The sequence below is a fragment of the Pinus tabuliformis genome, chromosome 7, assembly GCF_031772625.1.
Source record: "Pinus tabuliformis cultivar Carrire ecotype Pingquan chromosome 7, CPIR1, whole genome shotgun sequence".
Taxonomy (NCBI): Eukaryota; Viridiplantae; Streptophyta; class Pinopsida; order Pinales; family Pinaceae; genus Pinus; species Pinus tabuliformis.
Genome location: NC_142293.1, coordinates 1,502,126,373 through 1,502,150,202, shown reverse-complemented (window position 1 = coordinate 1,502,150,202; position 23,830 = coordinate 1,502,126,373). Strand labels below are relative to the sequence as shown.

The 23,830-nt window shown below is 38.2% G+C and overlaps 1 protein-coding gene across 1 annotated transcript; it reads right to left on the bottom strand.

The window, feature by feature from the left end:
- Nucleotides 1-19,621: 19,621 nt before the first annotated feature.
- On the bottom strand, nt 19,622-21,562 carry LOC149253520 (protein MOTHER of FT and TFL1-like). The gene is made up of 4 exons (XM_089456849.1): nt 21,227-21,562; nt 21,077-21,138; nt 19,996-20,036; nt 19,622-19,886 (listed from the first exon to the last, which is right to left on the bottom strand). Exons 1-4 carry the CDS (start codon nt 21,428-21,430, stop codon nt 19,666-19,668), a joined length of 528 nt encoding a protein of 175 aa, XP_089312975.1. The 5' UTR covers nt 21,431-21,562; the 3' UTR covers nt 19,622-19,665.
- Between the last annotated feature and the right edge of the window lie 2,268 nt (nt 21,563-23,830).

Here is a 23,830-nt window from a genome sequence, read left to right as displayed (position 1 = left end):
TATGTCTAAAAATAGACATAGTCTAAAAATAGACTTTGCGCCAAAAATAGTATGTGGGCCAACTTAGTGAAGGCGACTCCTTTCCACTAAGCTCCATCATCTTGTCGCATTTTCAACAATATCTCTGCAAACTCATCTTTTGGAAACCCTAACCTAGCCCCCTAGACCTAGACCATCATCCAACAAAAACCCTAAATTCAAAAACCCCAAATTGAGTTGAACTATCTAGCCTAAAACCCATTCTTGCATCAATCAAATCCTTGGTTGTGACCATAGAGAGAGCCCTCTCTAGTTTGGTAGGGCTAGCTACCAAATCAAAAGGTTGGTTTGAGGTTACCTCCATCAGTCTCCTTTCTCAGCCTTGGGAAATTGAGGAGTGCTAACAAACTGAGTCACAAGCTTCCCCAACTCGAATTTACTCATTTAACTAAGTGAGAAGTGCCAGGTCACCTCAGTTAAATACCTCCAAGTGTTCTGTTGAAATAGAAAATCGAAATTTCATCTAGTTTGACCAAGGCAAATTCAAAACTAGATTTTCTTGTTGCATTTTCAACAATTCTTTCCAAATTGCAAACAAAGTTTCTTTCCCATGGAGATTTGAGACAATGTGATCTCATACTCCCTCCAATATTATTATCCTCACCTTAGCTACATATTTCTTCCACTGAGTTAGGTTTTGGGCATCAAATGCTTGTGGTTTAATTAAAATCACAATACATAAACCTACTCTACTGCTTTGCAAAAGTTAATTCACAATTTAGAACAAAAATCTCAGACATGCAATAAGAAATAACACGCATGCACACAGTAGTTTTCTTGGGGAAAGTAATCTGCTAAAAACCCCAATGCCTGCTTGCATTAATCTGTTGAATAAAGATGTATTACAATTGTTTTTCTCAACTGAGCACAACCTGCAAGTGAATAATCTCTCTCTCTGCTCACTAAGAAGCTATGAGCTAGACTTAGTCATTTTTTGCCTCTGCTTGAGCCCTTATTTCCTTGCACAATTCCTTGATAAATTAGGCCCCTATTATTTAGGAAATTATCCAAAATGGATTGTGCAATTCCCAAGGTTGATCATCTGACTGCATGCAACACTTGTATACTTAAGACTAGTCTACAATTGATGTTACACTGCCTTGGAATATCCACCACAGCTAGGGAACTAAAATTATCTACATGCACTGGTTATTTTGGGTTGATTGATCAGTTAATTAGATGATCACTAAGTTTGACTAAAGTCCCACTGAACAACTAACCTTCCACTAGTTCCTCCAACAGTTGGAACTAGTTTAACTGAAAACAACTTGAGATAAATGACTCTGATTGCTACAAATTAGCAATAACACATGCTTAAGTGGAATCTAACTCCTCCAACTCAAATTACTGTGTAACTGGGTGACACAAGCCATGTCACATTAGTTAACTGCATCCAAGTTGTATGTAGATGTGGAAATTTGAATTTTCTCAATTTAATCAAGGAAAAACCAATTTGAGAATTTCTTGCTGCATTTTTCAATAGATAACTCTCGAGCAAGTTGCTTTTAAGATCCTTTCTAAGTTGGTCATAGTTCATTCTAGTAATGGGTGCCCTATGAAGTAGATCTAGTAGTCCACTTCATGGGAAAATCATGAATACATAAAGTAATTATATTGAATAACAATTATTTATTATAAGAATATATATTCAAGTCATGATTCATTGAGTATAATTATTGTGTATAAATACACATAATGAGTGATGGGTGATAGGTCGCGTCTTTTTGAAAATGACACAACTTATCATTATTATACATTAAGTATTACATAAATAATGATTTATGACTATTATTGTAATGATATCCTAAGAATATTACAAACATTTCCCCTTAAAAATGTTTTTTCCTCGAACATGGGCAAGGAAAACAACTTTAGAAAAAAATGAACCATCTTCTTGTAGCTTTCTGATACTAGATAAGGTTGAGGGCATGAGGTGATGAGACATTCAAAGCCTTGAACAATATTTTCACATTGAAAAAGGATCAATCCATCCAAGGTGGATACTTTTTAGTACTATCTAAAGATAATATTTTGAATTTGATCTCCTTTGTTGTTGAATTCAATTTGCATAGCTCTTTAGATGTTTTAATATGTAAGAACATTATTAAATTTGGTTAGGTACCTTTGAATATAGGTATGGCGATTCTTTCATACTATGAATTCTATGATTTGGGTGTCAATATAATACCTTAATAAGTGGATTGTTCTTAATCTATGTTTTAACCTTGTTGTGATTTATTTGAGTCATCATGACAATATCTAATATTTTTGTATTTACTAGTGTGACAACATCATTTTATAACATATGAATTCATAAGTGACAATCAATGGTATGGGTTGACCATCATTAAATCCGTGGACATTAGAGGAAATTTCAGCCTATATGTGCCCATGAAATTTTCATGTAATTTCCATGTCATAATATGTAAACCAATCAAAATCCTTCAAATTTAAAAAGAGGTACATGTAAATATTTTGAAGGGAAAAGAATAAAACTACTTTTTTAAATTGTATTTTTGGCTTATCTCCTTATATATTTACACAAATTTTAAGTATAGACACTCGTTGTATGCAGAACTAAATTCCACATAAAAAAAAGTGTATGGATACTCGTTGGATGTGGAATTTAATTTTGCACCCAACAAGTGTTGGCGATAATCCAAAAATACAATTAAAAAAATAGTTATCTTCTTTTCCCTCCAAATTTCATAACTCTTATTTTATTATTTTATTATTTTATTATTTTATGATTTTTCCTTAAGAGGCCACTTTTGCTAAAATTTCCTCTAATGTGTTGTTTTATCACTAAATCATTTCTTGGACTTAATATCTAGAAACTCTTTCACTAATAGGACTTCATTAGCAACGACACATTGATTTTTAGTTTCTATCCCTTCTAATAGGGTTGTTTTATCTTTAGTTTCAACTTTTGGAAGCTATTCTACCAACTTCATTAATAACAATGTTAGGTTTCACCCCATTGATTGCATTAGTGTTAATACCCTTATCCATGGTTTGAAATTTTTATTGCACCTTCCTTTCATTTTTCAACTTTTTCATTTTAACATGTAGAGTTTTATTGTGAAATCTCAAATGAGAAATTTCACCATCTTTGGATGATAGTTTCTCACTAATATTTTCAATCTTTCTTTTGTGATTGATTTTAATATTGTTATTTTGTTGTTGCAACTCTTTTTTCTGTTGTTGAAATTTACAAATTTCTATATCTTGCTTCTCCAATTGCCTTAAGTGTGTACAATTTATCCATATTTGATGATAATCATTTTGTTCAAATACATAGTTTACCCTTCTAAATCATCATAACCTTGTTATTGTGATCTCTTGTCCCATTGGATTCTAGTATTTTGTATATGGTTTATATAATGAGGAAATTTCTTCATTCTTTTCTGATAGTTTCTTTTCAAGACCTTGGACCTCCTACTAGTTACGTTGTGTTTTATCATATAATTCCTTGATTTGAGTTGTCAACTTTCAAATATAATTTTTTAGATAATAATTATTTTTCCCTTTTAAATCATTATAATATTTCTAATTTCTTTTCAAGATCTTGGACCTCCTATTCGTTTCATTTTTTTTATCATCTAATTCCTTGATCTGCGCGGTCAACTCTCAAATATAATTTTTTAGTTAATAATAATATTTCCCTTTTAAATCATTATAATATTTCTACATACCAATCACATGTTATCATTGTATATTGTTATCTTCTATTTGTGAAGCAATGTTCTTTAAATCAATGTCTTGCAACATTATTTTATTAGTAAGGTGTTTTAATGCTATGTATTTTTTATCAACATTAATGGCAAAATTACTAATAGATTTCAACCACGCGTTCCTAGTACCACATCAACTTCCTTGGTTTGTAAAACACAAAAATTTCATTTTAGAGAGTACTCATCATAGTTCAATTCTAAAGTATTAGTATCATCATCATACTCTTGCATAAGAGCTTTTTTAAATTCCTCTTCCCTAACTTAATTTAATATCATTATAATTCCAGTGGATAAAAAAAGTTTATGGCCATTTTTACAATCTCATTTTGGATACTTCCTGACTTATGTATAAAAATATTACTTCATTCCGAAACAAAACTAAAAGTGAATTGAACCTTCATTTCCATTTCAACTGATTACCTTACAATTTAAGTTAATATCCTTCCTTGAATTTTATTATTTTATAATCTCTTAATATTTTTATAATTATATATCCACCTAGTGTCCATTCACTTTTCTTATCTAGTAGATATAAAAAGATATCTTGGCACTTAAGTTGGGACTTTTATATGTGTTTAACTTAAAAATAATTTGTAAAAATAATTTGGCTTATGTATAGATTTCTTCCATGTACAAATAATTTGGCAAGTTACAAATATTTTCTCTTTCTCCACTTTTCACGTCATTACCTTTATGCGAATACTTATAAAATGTATCTTCTATGCAAAGAAAGATTTATATTTCTTTGTTTTTTCTTACCATAATTCCTCCACATAAGAATTCAATCTTTCTTTTCTTTCTTCACATGCAATTTCAAGCACCCAGAAAATTCCTCTTTTCAATTACTTTTTTTTCTATGTATTTGGGATTTCACATTATTGTTGACACCATGGGATCTTTTGTTAACTTGTTAATTTCTTTGGGATTTCACATTATTGTTGACACCATGGGATCTTTTGTTAATTTGATAATTTCTTTGGCATACACTTTTAAAGATACTTGGAATATTCCCCTTTATTGTTTCACTTGTACCTTTTAATAATACTTGGAAACACATACACATGAATGATTTTGACCATGCCACACAATAAAAAAATTTAACTTCTGTTCTTAAAATGTCAACAACAAACTACAAACTAATTTGATCACATTATGTGTGTTTGGACCAACATAAAAAAAACGCTCTGATACCACTTTAAAGAAAATTGGTAATCCACTTCACGAGAACATCATAAATACATTAAGGAATTTATATTAAATAACAATTATCCATTATAAGAATATATATATTTAAGTCATGATTCATTGTGGACAATAGTCAAGTATAATAAAAGAGTAGATAATAAGTCAAGTCTTTTTTTAAGTAAAGAGGCTTTGTATTATAGTAGAATTACAGAAAGTACAAACTTTAGAGGATTAGAGCTCAATGGAGATTGGCCATGAATATGGCCTTAAATTTGAGAAAACATATGATGAAGGTAGGCGTGGGGAGGTCTCTGCTCAAAGAGGAAAAACTAGAGACCCTCCCAGGAGTTACATTGTACTAAAATATATAAAACCATATCTAAGGCCAAGAACAACGAGACATATAAACCATAAGAGAGATTACCTTGAAAGATTAGTAACACTAGTTAGTGCTCAGGGGGCTCCTCTTAGACCACGGGGCATGGTTTCTAATAGTTTGGATCATTTGGAAAAGGAAGCCTCGAGGAAGCTGGTTGGTTAGAGGAGGTTGGAAATTCAGTCCGTCGATGGAGAGTGTCGCTAACCTGGACACCATGACTGCTAACCTGGCCATTATGATTGCCACCTTTACTACGAGAGGGGTTCGAACCGATAGAGAGAGGCTTTGACTTTCTGTGTGATTGGCATCATCGCGTTGAGGGGCTACGAGGACTATCGTGGGGAGCATATGTGTGCATTGGAGAAAGCAAGGAATTTTTCATTGTATCAGTTGAGCGAGATTTTGAATCTTGAAGCTGCATACCTAGGAATCTAATAGTGTAGCGATAAGTTGACTTTGCATGATGTAAATGGAATTCCATGTCAAAGACATTTCCTTCGAGCAACACATTCGTATCTTCTTGGTCTTGCTAATGGTGTCTCAGGAGGTTGCATAGGGCCTAAAGATGGTCACCCATGACCCGAAGTTCCCATGCTTCAACGTTTGCCACCATTCTTCTATAGTGGTGCAGAATACTACAACCGAAATGTTCATCCATGTGCCCAAGCCAGGGAGGGAGGGGGGGTCGACCTCGTCCTTAGCCACCTCTACTAGACTGCCCTTGTTCTTGAACCATGATTGCGGAGAAAACAGATGTAAATACTTGAAACTAAGCAGAGTCTCTGTTGAAATATGTAACTAGGTTCGGTCTTCATAATGATGTGTAATCATGTTTTATGTAATTAATAAAAAGAAGAAAAATAAATTTATTTTTGTTATGCTTGAGACATGGGTTTCATGCTCAAGGAATTTTATTTTTATAGATCAATATCCCATTGTGAGCTCTTAGGATTTGTCATTAAGTCATAAAGTCAATTGAGTCTTTGTCATTGATGAGATACCCTTATTGGGCATGTTACATATTGTAAGAAGAAAAATTATTTGAGAAGTCATTAACCCTCCAAGACCAAGTCAAAGAGCCTATTATCAAGTCGGCCTCAAAAAGGAACTGTCAACCTACTCAAGAGGACATGTCAGCCTAATTGTATGTGTAAGAAGCCTATAAAAGGAGAACTCAGCCTCACTTAAGGAGGCATTCAATCAAGCAAGAGAATCAAAAGTGTGAGGTATAAGTCTCTTAGATTAGCGAAAAGGAGAGAAGACCGAATTGTTTTAGATCTATTTTTGGACCATTTATTGTTCACATGTGTGAGGGAACTAGGGTTTATCTCACTGCAGGAAATTTGAAGTTCAGTCATCTCAAAGGAACTGAAACAAGTCAAGGAAAGGATCTCTCTTAAGGGCCTAAATCACAAAGAAGATAGATCAAGCCAAGAGAAGGAGGAGGAGGGCTAAAGTTTCCCTAATTTTGTCACACATGGGAAAAGTGCAATCAACTACAGGAAGCCAATAATTATAGAAAGGAAGGTCGAGAATATCAGTCTAGGGTTGCAGTGCCGACGGTCAAGAACAAAGAAGAGATTACAACAATATCAAGAAGAATTTAACTTGGACTTTAGGTAAGGATTGACTTGGTATTGGAGGAGTTTTGGGTCAAGGGTCTAGGACTTGGAATTCGTTAAAAATTGAAGATTCTATAAGAAGAACAATTCTGTGGGTTTTCCTCTCAAGGTTAGAGAGGTTTTGGCCCTAGATGGTGGCCTATATCTTGTGTCCTTTGTCTCATTTTTAATTATGTTTTGGTGGTTGTTTGATGAAGATAACATAATAATAATCAAGCTAAAGAGGAACTTAAATAATAAAAGAAAAAACACTTCACAAGCAATTATCATAAGTAAGAGAAATCATTTATATTGTTTCTCCTAGATTTCTCATCATGGTATCAGAGCTAAGGTGACAAATCAAGGAAAAGCAACTCAATAAGGGACACTCAAGCACTCAAGGACCAAATTTCTAGAAGGATATAAAGGAAATCAAAGCCTCAAGAATATTTTCTCATTTCTGAGGCCTCTCGAAGACAAGGATCACATCATCATCTTGAAGAAATTCAAAACCCTAGCTCGATCAAAGAAGGCATCTACTCTTGAAACATTCTTGGGATCCACACTCAATCATTACCTCAAAGAAGGAGACTTCAATGGCCCTATCACTACTCAATAAAGGAAATACTTTGAAGCATATTGAAGTCTACTCATCCAAGGGAAGCTAGATCAAAGGCGTTGTCATCAAGGCAATCTCCCTCTCATTGAAGCAAGGATTTCATCTCAAAAGAAAATCCTTATCCTTGAAGAAGATCATCCAATAATAACTAGGGCATCATCAAGAAGTCATCATCAATCATCATCAACAAAGGAATCAAGTTGAAGAGTTCATATTCACTTGACACATAAGTATTTTTATTGCTATACCTAAATCTAGTAAAATGACTTCATTTTGCAAGGAGAACAACAAGTTGGTTGGTTCATCGAACTTCCTTGCATGGAAAAGGGGGATAGACTTAGTCCTAAAGGAAAATGAAGTTATTGATCATGTCAATGGAAAAGTATCCAAACCATCTGAAGTGAAAGAACTATCTAAATCTATGAAAAAGGGTCTAAGGGCTCAAAGGATTCTTACAGAGTCCATCAAGGATTCCCTCATCTCCTATATAGCAGAATTGGAGACATCAAAAGGGATATATGATAAGCTTATAGAACTATTTTCTGAAAGCACGATAGGAAAAATCATATCACTAAGATATGAACTATACAAATTGAAAGCATCAAAGGATGAAGGGATGTCTACATGTCTCACAAAAGCATCTCAAATAAGGAATCAACTTCAAGATCTAGGAGAGATGATATCTGATAAAGAAATGATCACCATTTTTCTAAATGCACTAACTGGTGAACAAGGCAACCTTGAATCAAATGTCTATGAGGAGAAGAAATATATCCCATTCAATAGTTTGTGGTCTCTATGAAATATATAAGAAAACAACTTGAAGGAAAAAAGTGATGAAGGATCAAATGAGTAGGTTGAAACGTTTGTTGCCATGACTAGAAGAAAAGGGAAGTTTGGGAAGTTTGATCCTCGGAAAAAGAAGAACATGTCAAAGGTTCAATGCTATGGTTTTCATGTATATGGGCACTACAAGAGATATTGTCCAAAGCTCAAGAAGGGAAACAACAAAAGAGGAAGGGAAGAAGCCCATATCACTAAAGAACTAGAGGAAGTTGAAAAGAAGAAATCCAAGAAAGAGAAAGTAAAAGATCTCTACTATGATTGAAATAGTCTTTCTCACCTAGTTCTTTGGCAAGTTTTTGTTTTCAAGTTTTCTGTTGTAAAGTATAGCTATCATGGTAGGAATTGTTAGAAGCATGATAGGATGTATCATAGGAGATGGGATCATAGAAGCATACAGTCACCTGTAGAAGGATGTATCTCTTAGTAACCTCATTAGAAGCATAAGTAGTACTTATGGAAGAAGAAAGTCATCTAGTATGGATCTCATCATACATCATTCAAGAGGAGAATTTGTTGGATGAGGATGATCAATATCCTCCATTGAAATCTTCATTGGAAGGTTCACCTACTGAAAGAAGAAAGTGTCTCACCGAGAATTCCACCTTGTATGAGATTCATGGAATGATGGTATGATGTCAAAAGAAGTGAAGCAGGTCAAGGTGATTGAAGTTCTTTCAATCAAGGAAGTTGTTGAAGGAAGTCTAGATGACCTAAAGGAAGAAGATGAGGTAGGTATGCTTGCATTTGAAAAAATTGAGTCATGTCATATAGTTGCAGATAACATGGATAAATACTCTACCTCATGAGCATGATCAAGAGAAAGGGATCTCCTCCTTTGAAAGGATGCATGAAGGCATGGTTCACATATTTACTAAAGATGAAATCAACATAATAAGTCCTCATATGAAATATGAGGTGGTTGAAAAAAATAAAGGAACTATGGATGGAAGTTCCTGGGATGCAATATGTGAAGAAAGTAAGGAGAGATCATGAAAAAATCAACTATGGTCACATAGAAAAGGAAATCAACATATGATGACTAGAAGGATTGACTGTGACATCTCCAGGGAAAAGGCATGAAGACTTCAATAAAGTCTGGAAAGGAAGATGACCCTTGACATGTAATATCTTTTTGGAGATGTGTCAATATGTATATAGGATGTTGATATGACAACAAGCAGATGTCATGATGAAAAGATCGTCACAAAGGTAAGTTTGATTTAATGTTCATTCTTAATTTTTGGACAATATCTAGATGGACTAATACAGGGCTACCAAAGGAAGAGTTGTAGATGCCATCTACAATTGATACTCATGTGGTAGGATGGAAGATCCTGAAGGGAACATGATGAGAATAAGGTAGCAAGGCATTGAGGAAGACCATATATGGACTAATGGATCACTTTCCGATGAAAGGAAGGATGACATGACTAACATAATTCATAAATGAAAGTGATGGTTGATCGATGCCCTACGAAGAAGTCCCAAAAGATGAGGACTCCATAATGATGAGAAAGAATTCCATGACATCGAAAGGAGGATCTCTTCAAACAACTAATTGTCCCATGGTCTCCACCTAAAAGAGATTCTAGAAGAAAGTCCCTAGTTAAGAAGGACCTTGGACAAGTCCCCGATTAAGAGGGAGCTTGGGTACATTCCTTTTATGGAATGGGTTGGTCATCCTTGGGTAAGAGGGAGTGACATATATGGTTATCTACTTCATGTGTCATGCACTAGACCAGGACTAACAATTGTAAGTCTTAGTGAAGGCCATGAGGAGAGATGGACACATCATTCTTGTCTTCACTTTGGAAGAAAGAATTGAAGGTTGGGTAAGAATCTGGCATCCAATACTCTTTGAGGATGTTGTAGGGCATCCAAGATAAGAATAGTCGTAAAGGACTGATATTCTTTGAGAAATTAGAATCCAAGAGAACAATAGTCCTGGTGGAACATACTCTGAGAGAACCCAAGTGGGGTTTCCAAGAGAGACAACGATGAGGGTGTCTATAAATCATTGGTCTCGCCAACATTGTTCTCTGATCTTGTGGAGAGATATAGTTGTTACTCAAGGCCTTTCCATGTGACAACGCTGGATGATATGATGCTATACAGATGGGTTACTAATCTGACTCTTCTTAGGAAAATTCTTCAGATTGAGAATGTCCAAGTACCTTTTATGGATGATGAATACCTCCCTAGTTAAGAGGGAGTGTTGAAATATGTAACTTGGTTCAGTCTTCATAATGACATGTAACCATGATTTTATGTAATTAATGAAAAGAAGAAAAATATAATTATTTTTGTTATGCTTGAGACATGAGTTTCGTGCTCAAAGGATTTTTTTTTATAGATCAAGCTCCCATTGTGAGCTCTTAGGATTGGTCATTAAGTCATAAAGTCAATTGAGTCTTTGTCATGTATGAGAGACCCTTCTTGGGCATGTTACATATTATAAAAAGAAAAGTTATTTGAGTCAAAGTCAAGTCATTAACCCTCCAAGACCAAGTCAAAGAGCCTATTATCAAGTCAGCCTTCAAAAGGAACTGTCGGCCTACTCAAGAGGACATGTTGGCGTAATTGCATGTGTAAGAAGCCTATAAAAGGAGAACTCGACCTCACTTAAGGACACATTTGATCAAGCAAGAGAATCAAGGATAAAATTGTGAGGTAGAAGCCTCTTAGATCAATGAAAATGAGGAGAAAAGACCAAATTGTTTTAGATTTGCTTTTGGGCCATATATTGTTCACATGTGTGAGGGAACTAGGGTTTATCTCACTGCTGGAAATTTGAAATTCAATCATCTCAAAGGAGTTGAAACAAGTCAAGGAAAGGATCTCTTTTGAGGGTTGAAATCACAAAGAAGCTAGATCAAGCCAAGCCAAGGAGGAGGAGGGCAAAATTTGTCCTAATTTTGTCACATGTGGGAAAAGTGCAGTCAACTGCAGAAAGACGAGAATTGCAAAAAGGAAGGCCAAGAATCTCAGTCTAGGGTTGCAGCGTCGAGGGTCAATAACAAAGGAGAGATTGCAGCAATATTAAGATGTTGGTCAAGGGTCTAGGACTTAGAATTCGTTAAAAATTGAAGGTTTTATAAGAAGAAGACTTTTGTGGGTTTTCCTCTCAAGTTTGGAGAGGTTTTGGCCATGACTAATAGCCTATATCTTGTGTCCTTTGTCTCATTGTTCATTATGTTTTGGTAGTTGTTTGATGAAGATAACACAATAATAATCAAGCTAAAGAGGAACTTAAATAATAAAAGCAAAAATGCTTCACAAGCAGTTATCATAAGTAAGAGAAATCATCTATACTAATGCCCCTAGATTTCTCAATAGTCTCCACCTTCATGCAGTTGGGGGAATTAAAGGCCATGTCGAGAGCACTCGACATTTTAATGAAGAATGAGGGATGCCAAATGACATGTTGAATTTCCATGCACTTAATGCGCTTTAAATGTAGGAGGGGGTTGGAATTGACACCACCCCACCATGCTCCACACCCGAGAATGAAAACCAATAGCACCACCGTATGCCCACCCTAAGTCTTTGAGTTGTCGACTGACACCCAAATCCAGAGGACACAACTTAACATTATTATACATCAAGGATGACATAATAATGATTTATGGCTATTATTATAATGATTATGATTTATTACATAATAATGACTATATTATAGCCCTAGTTGTAATATACCCTAGATATATTACACCCTACCTGTCATGCCCCCAATTCTTTTTTTTTTCTAATTGGGCGGGTGCGGCACCGTCTAGGCAACCAAGATGTTAAACCTTATGGACTACGCCTCCAATTCATGACCATTATAAACTTACAACATTAACATATGTAAACCGTTCATAACAATGCAATAATATAACAACAATATTAATACATCAAAAGAACCAACGCCACAATATGATAATAAATCTCTTTTATTATTTTGCAAGTTTACAATTGGGAGGGCGACCGCCCGTGCATAACTGCACGGCGGTCCGCCAACTCTACCAAAATCCAATATACAATTTACAGCGTTAACACTTCAAGCTGTCGGGCGGTATACCCACCGCTGTTACATACAATGAACAGTTATATATGTCCGGCGTTTGGGCGGACGGGCGCACCCTGTGCTCGCCCTCGTTTCCGCCTTACCCGAACCAACCAAAATACAACCGTGCTGTAAGAACTGTCGTCGGGCGGGCCGACACACCACGACCCGCCAATACCCGTGGCGCTCCTCACGTTATGCTGTCTCGCTGCTTGCCTACGTGTATCTCGGCCCGGCGTTGGGTGGGCGGGCACACCATGTACAACCCGGACCCGTTCCCAACCCGGTCTCTACGTTCACAACTCGCGGCCCGAGCGCAGCACTAATAACTGAACTTGGAACCTGCGTAGCCTACGCCCGGCTCGGCGGGCTCATCTGTTGACACTCGATCGTCTGCACTCTTTCCTTGATTGCGCACTGCTCCTTGTGCGTTGAGGGAGAGATGCTCACCGATTGAGCGATGTCCAAATGAGTTCAAGTCGCCTGAACTTATATGCCTTCGAACTGTGCATATTTTATCCTGGCCGACGTTGCAAAACATAATGACTCGCCACCATTCACCATAATTCATCGTCGGCTCATCCAACGATAATTTATTTTAATGGTCGGCTCGATCGTAAGGCAAGCTGCCTTATAAACTGGGCGAGCTCCCCACTACTTGCGTATTTTCTCCAACGCCTTTCGTGGCTAGCTCGTCCCCACGGTTTGTTGTTTTTACGTGTTGGAGTGGCGCGCGCCTGGGCAGGGCTGCAGGTCGCCGCACCGCACGCCCGTGCAGAGCCGCAGGTCGTCACACTCTCCCCCACCAGAAGTCATTGTCGTCCCGACAATTCCCGCTCTCCTCCTCAATTTCCTGTCATACCTCGCAATCTTGTCCTTCCATTTCCAAAGTGAATCCTCCGTCTCCCAGCTTTCTTCCTCCGGGGCATTCTTCCATCTGCAAAGAAATTCCCGTCGTCGGTGGCACCCTACACCAGTAGTTCTGAGACTCACGATCTTCTCTAACTCTAGTCCTGGTCTGTCCACTATCCCAGCTGGTCCCCTTGTTGGTTCCACTCTCTCTGGATGGTCTGCATCAAGTCGACATTTCTTCAGTTGGCTCACATGAAAAACTGGGTGTTTCATGTTCATATGGCGTGGAAGCTCTAACTCGTAAGCAGTTTCCCCCGCTCTTCTTTTCACTCAGAATGGTCCCTCATATTTCCGTGTTAGTTTGTTCGTCGTCCCCTTGGCCGGCTGGAACTGCTCTCCGGTAATCCTGAGAAACACCATGTCCCCTACATCGAAGTGTGCTTCTCGTCTCCCACGATCAGCATACTTTTTCATCCTCCTTGCAGCTTCGTGCAAGCGCAATCGTGCTAACTCCACGGTCTCCTCCCAAGCCTTCATGAACCTCTTCGCATGAGGGCTTCTCAAGAAGCCTCCCATCACCACGGTATGTGGTACAACCGGCATCTGTCCATTTACCAACTCAAATGGACTATACCCTGTCGCAGAACTCTTCTGGATATTGTAGCTGAACTGAGCAACATCCAAGAGTTCGGGCCAATTCTTCTGATCAGCTGTCACATAATGTCGCAAGTAGTCCTCCAGCAGTGCGTTGATCCTTTCGGTCTGTCCATCTGTCTGCGGATGGTAACTCGAACTCATCAACAACTCTGTCCCGACTAACTTGAACAATGTAGTCCAGAACCTCCCTGTAAATCGTGGATCTCTATCTGACACAATACTTAGTGGCATCCCCCAATACTTCACTATGTTCTTAAAGAACAACTCCGCTGTCCGCTCAGCCCCACAAGGTATCTTTGTAGGAACAAAGACAGCATACTTGGAAAAACGATCGACCACGACCATAATCCCATTATACCCCTGCACTTGTGGTAACTGAGTGATGAAGTCCATCGAGACACTCATCCATGGTCTCTCTGGAATCGGTAAAGGCTGTAGTAGTCCTCCCTGTCTTTGATTATCCGATTTGTCCTGTTGACAAATAATGCACCTATGTACATACTCCTCCATGTCCTCTCTCATCTTCTCCCAAAATAACCCTCTCTCCAACAATGCCAAAGAACGACGCTGCCCCGGGTGTCCAGCCCATGGAGAATCGTGGCATTCCTTCAAAAGGTGTCTCCTAAGTCTGGATGACTTTGGAACATAGAGTCGGTTCCCAAAGAACAAGAACCCATCCCTTAGGAAGAACTTTCGTGTCTTCCCCTCCTTTACCTGCTTCACTATATTCTGCGCCAAAGCATCAGTTTCAACACTTTCCTTGATCTTATTCTGCATCTCCTCTGACATCTGAACTCGACTCCTACCCCTTGCCGCCCGGTCTTCTTCCCCTTCCAATGCTGCAAGCTGTCCCTTCCTGCTAAGGGCATCTGCCACCGCATTGTGTCTACCCGGTCTATACTCGATAGTCATGTCGAACTCTGCCAAGAAATCCTGCCACCGAGCTTGCTTTGCAGAAAGCTTCGGTTGTGATGCAAAATAACTTGCTGCAACGTTGTCGGTCTTGACAACAAATGGCTTCCCAATCAAATAATGCCTCCACGCATGAAGACAATGAATGATGGCAGTCATCTCTTTCTCATGAACCGGATACCTCTGTTCTCTATCCTGCAACTTCCGACTTTCGTACGCCACCGGATGCCCATCCTGCATAAGAACTCCTCCTATGGCAAAATCCGAAGCATCGGTGTGTACCTCAAACGGTCTCTCAAAGTCAGGTAACTTCAGTACCGGTGCTGTAACCATCCTCTTCTTCAGGCCATCAAATGCCTCCTGACATTTGCTCGTCCAATTCCATCTCTTGTCTTTCTTCAATAAGTCTGTCAGTGCCGATGTCACCTTGGAGTACCCCTCTACGAACTTCCGTTGGTAGTTGGTCATGCCCAAGAACACCCTCATCTCATGGACATTCTTTGGTTCAACCCAGTCCTCGATTGCCTTTACCCTGCTTGGCTCCATCCGTATGCACCCTTGACCAACAATATGCCCAAGGAACGGAATCTCGGTCTGAGCGAACACGCACTTGGACTTCTTCAAGAACAACTGATTTGTCCTCAGTGCCTCAAATACCGTAGTCAAGTGTTTCTTATGATCCTCCATGTTGTCACTGAACACCACTATATCGTCCAAGTATACTACCACGAACGAATCCAAGTATGGTCGTAGGACATCGTTCATCAAAGTGCAAAACGTAGCAGGAGCATTACATAACCCGAATGGCATAACAAGGAATTCAAAACTACCATACCTTGTTACTATCGCGGTCTTCTTCTCGTCTCCTTCAGCTATTCGTACCTGATAGTATCCATGCCTCAAGTCCAGCTTGGAAAACACCCGAGCCTTTGCAAGCTTGTCAAAGCAATCAGCAGCTAATGGCAAAGGATATCTGTTCCTTACCGTCTGTTTGTTTAATGCACGGTAATCACAGCACATCCGTAGCTCATTCGAATCTTTCTTCCGCTGGAACAATACTGGAGCTCCATAAGGGGACCTTGAAGGCCTAATGAAACCTGCCTCAGTTAACTCCTTTAACTGGCGTTTCAATTCTTCCAATTCAGGTCCCGACAATCGATAAGGTGCCTTGGCCGGGGGTTGCTTCCCTGGCTCAAGCTCAATGCTATGGTCCACTGCACGCCTTGGTGGAAGTTTCTTCGGAAGCTCATCAGGCATCAAATCTACATATTTGGTAAGCACCTCAGATATTTCGGCTGGAACAGGCGACCCTACTCCATCACCTTCAACATCCTTGAACATCACCGCATATGTCTCCATATTTGGGTCCTTCATAGCTTTCTCCAAACTTAGTGCCGAAACATGCTGCACCTTGACTTCCTTCCTTTGCCCATGAGTGGGCAAAGTCCAAGTTTGTGACTGCCCAACCAGCACTACCTCATCACAGAAAGGGACAACAATAGCCTTGTTGCCTTTCAAGAAATCCTGCCCAAGTATCATATCAAAGTCATTCATCTCCATCACCGTGAAGTCCAACTGACCTTTCCATCCCTTTATTTGCACAGGTACATCGTGTACCAAACCTGCCACCTTAGCTCTAGAGTTCACTGCCTTGACCTCCATGTTCGATGGGGTGATCGTCAGCCCAGCCTCTTTTGCTAACCGTGTCGTCATAAAGTTGTGTGTGGCCCCTGTGTCCACCAGGGCTTGAATGGTCTTGCCATGTACCACTAAGTCCACGAACCCCAAGCGGTTCATCCATGCTTTCTCCATAGTTTTATCAGCTTCACCTGTCATGAGCAACCTTTGCTCTGATACCACCTGTCACGCCCCCAATTCTTTTTTTTTCCTAATTGGGCGGGTGCGGCACCGTCTAGGCAACCAAGATGTTAAACCTTACGGACTACGCCTCCAATTCATGACCATTATAAACTTACAACATTAACATATGTAAACCGTTCATAACAATGCAATAATATAACAGCAATATTAATACATCAAAAGAACCAACGCCACAATATGATAATAAATCTCTTTTATTATTTTGCAAGTTTACAATTGGGAGGGCGACCGCCCGTGCATAACTACACGGCGGTCTGCCAACTCTACCAAAATCCAATATACAATTTACAGCGTTAACACTTCAAGCTGTCGGGCGGTATACCCACCGCTGTTACATACAATGAACAGTTATATATGTCCGGCGTTTGGGCGGACGGGCGCACCCTGTGCTCGCCCTCGTTTCCGCCTAAACCGAACCAACCAAAATACAACCGTGCTGTAAGAACCGTCGTCGGGCGGGCCGACACACCACGACCCGCCAATACCCGTGGCGCTCCTCACGTTATGCTGTCTCGCTGCTTGCCTGCGTGTATCTCGGCCCGGCGTTGGGTGGGCGGGCACACCGTGTACAACCCGGACCCGTTCCCAACCCGGTCTCTACGTTCACAACTCGCGGCCCGAGCGCAGCACTAATAACTGAACCTGGAACCTGCGTAGCCTACGCCCGGCTCGGCGGGCTCATCTGTTGACACTCGATCGTCTGCACTCTTTCCTTGATTGCACACTGCTCCTTGTGCGTTGAGGGAGAGATGCTCACCGATTGAGCGATGTCCAAATGAGTTCAAGTCGCCTGAACTTATATGCCTTCGAACTGTGCATATTTTATCCTGGCCGACGTTGCAAAACGTAATGACTCGCCACCATTCACCATAATTCATCGTCGGCTCATCCAACGATAATTTATTTTAATGGTCGGCTCGATCGTAAGGCAAGCTGCCTTATAAACTGGGCGAGCTCCCCACTACTTGCGTATTTTCTCCAACACCTTTCGTGGCTAGCTCGTCCCCACGGTTTGCTGTTTTTATGTGTTGGAGGGGCGCGCGCCTGGGTAGGGCCGCAGGTCGCCGCACCGCACGCCCGTGCAGAGCCGCAGGTCGTCACACTACCCATCCTTTGATATGATCATTGCAAGTTTCAATTGCTTGCAACAGTAAGTTACAAATTTAAACAAACATGCTTTTGGTGACCTTGCACAATGACAAGGCATGCCAAAGTTCCAGAGAGCTTGGCAAAGTGATTTCACTAAGTATGGTAACAAGCTAAGTATTGGTCAGTACTGTGACCAAAGTCTTCTTATATAAGTAAAATCATGGGTAAGTGTTGTCACAAGAGTCTACTTATATAAGTCCAATGAAGGTTTGGATAATGGATGCAACGTTCCTTGGTTCATGACATGTTGGATAGTAGTGCCCTGTCTTGTGGGCACAATGCCTTAGTCCATGAATGCCTTAGTCCATGGGTAGTAGTTCTCGACTCAATATACATTGCAAGTTATATGTGCATTAGCTTACTATGACATGAAGCACAAGGAATGAGAAAGAGTGCATTGGATGTTGTTCAAGTGAGATCATTTGATCATTAAATGCATAAGACTTTGGGATGCCTTAGGCAATAGTGGATTTTGTTCAAGTGAAATCATTTGATCATTAAATGCATAAGACTTTGGGATGCCTTAGGCAATAGTGGATTTTGTTCAAGTGAGATCATTTGATCATTAAATGCATAAGACTTTGGGATGCCTTACGCAATAGTGCACAATCTGATTCACGATATCATACACAATTAAAAAAAATTACGATGCACGAAACTTAATAATGATGAAACTACTCATATTTATACTCATTTCTATTAAATTCTTGAAATGAAAATTTCTCTGTTAATCTTAATCACATTTATTTATAATTTATACTTTTAAAATTAAAATTTTGTTAGATGTATTTAACATTTTTGAAAAACAGTTATTTATAGTTTTAGTTAATTTTTTAATTAAATATTTTACGAAAGACTTGGGATTTTTTTTGAGAAAAAGTTGTATATTGTGAATTATGATAAAATTTATATTTAATTATTTTTGAGTTATTATAAATAAAAAATATATTTATATTTTTCACTTAAGTTTCTATTTATTTATTTTATTAAAGAATTTGAACTTTTACGAAAAAAATTGAAATTTTCTGAATTATTATGGAAATCATACTCAGTATATTATATTAAATACTCATATAAATTTTACAAAATTTTTATTTAATTTATAACAATTCTACCAACCAGATTTATAATGAAAATAAAAATAAAAGAAAAGATCGATTATTAGTTTATAATTCTATGTTTTTGCTAATATAGATGAAAAGCTTAACTTAATTTATTAAATTTGTAACTAAAAATAAGATCCGATTCCCTTATTAGTTTCTCAGTAATGAACTTTTGTCAATTATTTTAATTATTTTAAAAACATAATCACTATTAAGGATAGAATTTACGTTTGTTTAAATATCATTAAAAATTTCGCAAAATGGTCGAGATTTAGAAAAAAATTTCGGTTGAAACTGTGAAGACTGATAGGAAGGTGTGAAAATTGTCAAATTATTGGAAAATGTGAAAACCATCACATTGTTAAAAAATATGAAAACTATCAAATAAGTCTATTTTGAAATTCCAACCTAATCACTATACATATAATAAACATTTTTTAAATCATTAAACTACATTATATTAAACTTAAACTTACATTAAACGTACTTACATGTCCAAATTAAAACATATTATATTAAACCTATATATCCAACCAAACATATCCAATTTTTTTCCTCCCTTAATACATAGCACTAAACATAACAGAACATAACAACACCTAAAGTTGGCGACTCCAACTGCCTCCCTCTAAAATAGGGGGCAGCCAAATGTAGCTATCTCCTTCAACGCTTCTTATTTGCAGGTTCTTTCTGGGCATTAAAGTAAACGGCGGCAACCGGAAGGCCGAGGCCGTACTGCGCCGCAAAAGCCCTCGTGCTGAAATTATGGCGGGCCTGAGGGGCCATCATTACCACCATCGGATTCTGCTGCCGGAACGCCACGAACACGTATCTGTGGATGCCAATTGGGGGCCGAGGACCCATGTACGGCACGATCTCGCGCCCTGCCAAAAAAAATCACTCAAAACATTTAATGCTACTTAAGCATAACAATGATCCGCTACTTAAGCATAACGATGTCAGGATCATGACAATAAATGCTAAACCGCGTACCCTGCGAGGCATCCGCGGCGCCCGGAATGTCAGTGACGATCCTGCAGTTGACAGAAAAAGAATTTTATTACAATAATAGTAATGATGCAATGATTAAGCAAGAGCAGAGACATCTTATAGTCTTATATCTTATATCGATTCAGAGATAGGCTCAGAGACAGAATGAAAATTCTCAGGAGTGTCTACTCTTTGAGCTTAATCAATTCAGACAAACTAAACATGTCATTAGGGAAATCTACCTTGAGTAGTGAGGGAGTTAAGCCGCTACCTCAACCACTTGATCTACCTTTAACATTTTAAGATTCAGAGATAGGCTCAGAGACAGAATGAAAATTCTCAGGAGTGTCTACTCTTTGAGCTTAATCAATTCAGACAAACAAAACATGTCATTAGGGAAATCTACCTTGAGTAGTGAGGGAGTTAAGCTGCTACCTCAACCACTTGATCTACCCTTAACATTTTAAGAGTGAGAAAAAGAATTCTATCACTGGTTGAATAACAATAATGATTCAATGACTAAGCAAGAGTAGAGACGTCCTATAGTAAACTCAGAGACGAAGCAAAAATTCTCTGGATTGTCACTGTTTGAGCTTAATCCATACAAACAAACTAAACATGTCATTTAGGGAAATCTACCCTTAGTAGTGAAGGAGTTAAGCGGCTACCTCAACCACTCAATCTACCCTTAACACCCTTAACATTAACATCAATACAAAGAAACTAAACTCTTTGAGCTTAATCAATACAGAGAAACTAAACATGTCATTTAAAGAAATCTACCCTTAGTAGTGAGGGAGTTAAGCGGCTACCTCAACCACTTGATCTACCCTTAACACCCTTAACATTAACATCAATACAGAGAAACTAGACATGTCATTTAGTGACCCTAAATCTACCCTAAGTAATGAGGAAGTTAAGCGGCTACCTCAATCAGTCATCTACCGTTAACATTTTAAACATTTTAAGAGTGATGAGAGAGTTAACCACCCACCTCAACCACTTGATCTACACTTAAAACTAGGATCTACCCCTAACGCTTTAAGTGAATTTAAAGTGAATTTAGTAACTTCACATTTCGTACCAGTGAAGCCATTCTCGCATGTTGGGCTCGCTTGGGCTAGGGGCGTCCGGATCCGTCATCACCTGTAAGAGGCATTTGACGGCAGCATTTTATGTAAAGTGAAAAAAAAAGAGGGGGTAACATTTTATGGCAGCGGTTATCGTTAATTACCAGAGTGAAGAGCTTGTTGTCGTCGAAGTGGCGACCAGCTATCTGCAGGTTGGGCCGGTGGACAGTGGCGGAAGGCTTGATCTCGCAGCCGTTGGTGACCTGCTTTGGGCCGTAGTGGACGGTCATGTCAGCCGCCCGGACGAAAATATCGATCACATCTCCGACAACGTTGCCCACGACAAGCGGGTCGACTGAACGCGCCATTATTATTATTATTACTATCACTGTGACTCTGTTTCTCGACTTACTTCGACTTTTGTGTGCTCTTCTGTCTCTGCGACTACTCGACTCCGACACCGACAGAGACTCCGACTCGACTAGACTCGAGTGAGTGTGTGTGAGCTATTGTTTTCTATTTTTTTTGTGGGGGACGATATTTATGGCGGGTGGTGGGTGGCGCTTGCCGACACGTTTCAGGACACTCGTGCGCCAGACGTTGCCATGTATGCCTCGGGGAATATACTGTATCAACACGTGTCCCTGGACCCGGGCTGCAAAAATATCTTAACTACTACCACCTAAATACCTAATGGTGGTGGTGACCTTCATCGGTTCACGAAGAAGAGATGCTTGACTTCCGCGTTTGGAAGTCTCTAGGCAATTACCTTTGTTTAGGGAAGGAAATATTTGTGGGTGGGAGATAAGGGAAGGGCAGGTTTGGAATTTAGGGGTAATGGGAAGAGAGCATTGGGATTTTATTAGGTAATACCCTATAAGGGGTAAGGGGAAGAGAGTATTGGGAAGTTTCTAGGGAATTACTTAGAGGAGATAAGGGGAAAGGAGTGTTAAGGAATTACGTACAGGAGGTAAGGGGAAGGGAGTGTTAAGGAATTACCAGTAGGAGGTGAGGGGAAGAGAGTGTAGGAGGTGAGGGAAAGAGAGTGTCTCGAAGGTAGGTGGTATTTAAAAATTACTAGAAAATTACTTATAGGAGTATGGGGAAGACAATGTTGGAAAGAGTATGGGGAAGACAATGTTGGAAAGTTTTTAGGTAATTGTCTAGGTTTAGGAAAAGAAACATTTGGAAAAGAGAGATGTGATGTAGGATGTGTAGGAAAAGGAACATTTGGGAGTGAGGGTTAAGGAGAATAGAGATGGGATGGGAGTTAAGGGGAAGAGATGTAGAATATTTGAGTTAGGAGTTATGGGAAAGAGCATGTAGGATGGGTAGGAAAATGAACATTTAGGGGGTGGGGACAAGGAGAATAGAGATGGGCTAAGAGTTAAGTGAGAAAAACAAGATGTCTGATAGGCAGGAAAAGGAAAAGGAACAAAAGGAAAAGGAATATTTGGGAGTGGGGTTAAGGGGAATAGAGATATAGAAGTTAGGTTTTTTTATAATAAATTTTCGGAATTTGTGGGTGAGGGATGTATTTAAGTTTTTATTTAATGGTTTGGATGTAATTATATGGGTTGAAGATGTGTTTAATTTTTTATTTTGTGTTGTGGTTTTGTGATCTGAGAAGTTTTTTATTTGTATTTTACATGTTATTTTTGTAAATAAGAGATGTATTTATGTTTTCAAATTATATGTGAAAAATTATATAAAAATCTATTATTATTGTTGTTGTTATTATTATTATTATGGGGTGAGAGGTGGGTCGAAAGTTGTTCAATTTATTGACAAATCTTAGAAACATTTTTTTTGGGTTATTCTATATATTTTCTTGTGCCAAGGGATATATTAAGGTGTTTAGTTTATGATAGATATAGGCTTGTAGTTTAAGGTTGAATTGGTTAATTGCAAAATACATGTATACAAATTATTTTTGAACTTTCGCTCTCCATCCTAGTATGGAAGAGATGTTGTATTTCCCTTTCCTATTATGTTATGTAAACATTTTGACTCCATCAAATAACATAAAAATGAAAATGAAAATAAATTATTGATTATTCATAATTAAACCATCCTAACATAAAAATAAAAATAAAATAAAATAAAATATTAATTATTAATAATTAAATTAGTCTAGATCCATCTTAACTTCACATCTATCAAGTGTCTAGAAGGATCAAATCTCCCGAGGTGCTAATCTTTCCTCAAGATTTGCACTAAAAAAAAGGTTTGCACCTTGAGAGATTTGATCCCTCTTGGCTCGGAGTTAAGATGGATATAGGCTAGTTATAAAAATTGTGATAATAACCAACATAGATCCATCTTAACTCTAGATCTACTAAGCACTTAGAGGGATCAAATATCTTAACATGCAAACCTCTTTTGATACCCCTGGAGAGTTTTGAACCCTTGGACACTATGATGAATCCATTTTAGTTTGTTATAGTACTATTTATATTTATATATAAATTTCACATTTGTCTATATAGAAATATTCTTATTTTTAGTTTTACTAAAATTCTCATAATATATATATCTACATACATATGGTATATCATTTTTTAACGTGTTTTATAATTTATTTTTTAATGTGATATGCATAGCATAGATTTTATATATAGTATAGAAAAGAGTGTATTGTATGTGTTAAATTTGTAAATGTTTATTAACTAAATTTAAATATGAAGTTATGAAATCTTATAGTTAAAAAAATAAATCATCATTATTTTAATTTATATGGTAAGGTAGATTTATATTTATATTTACTA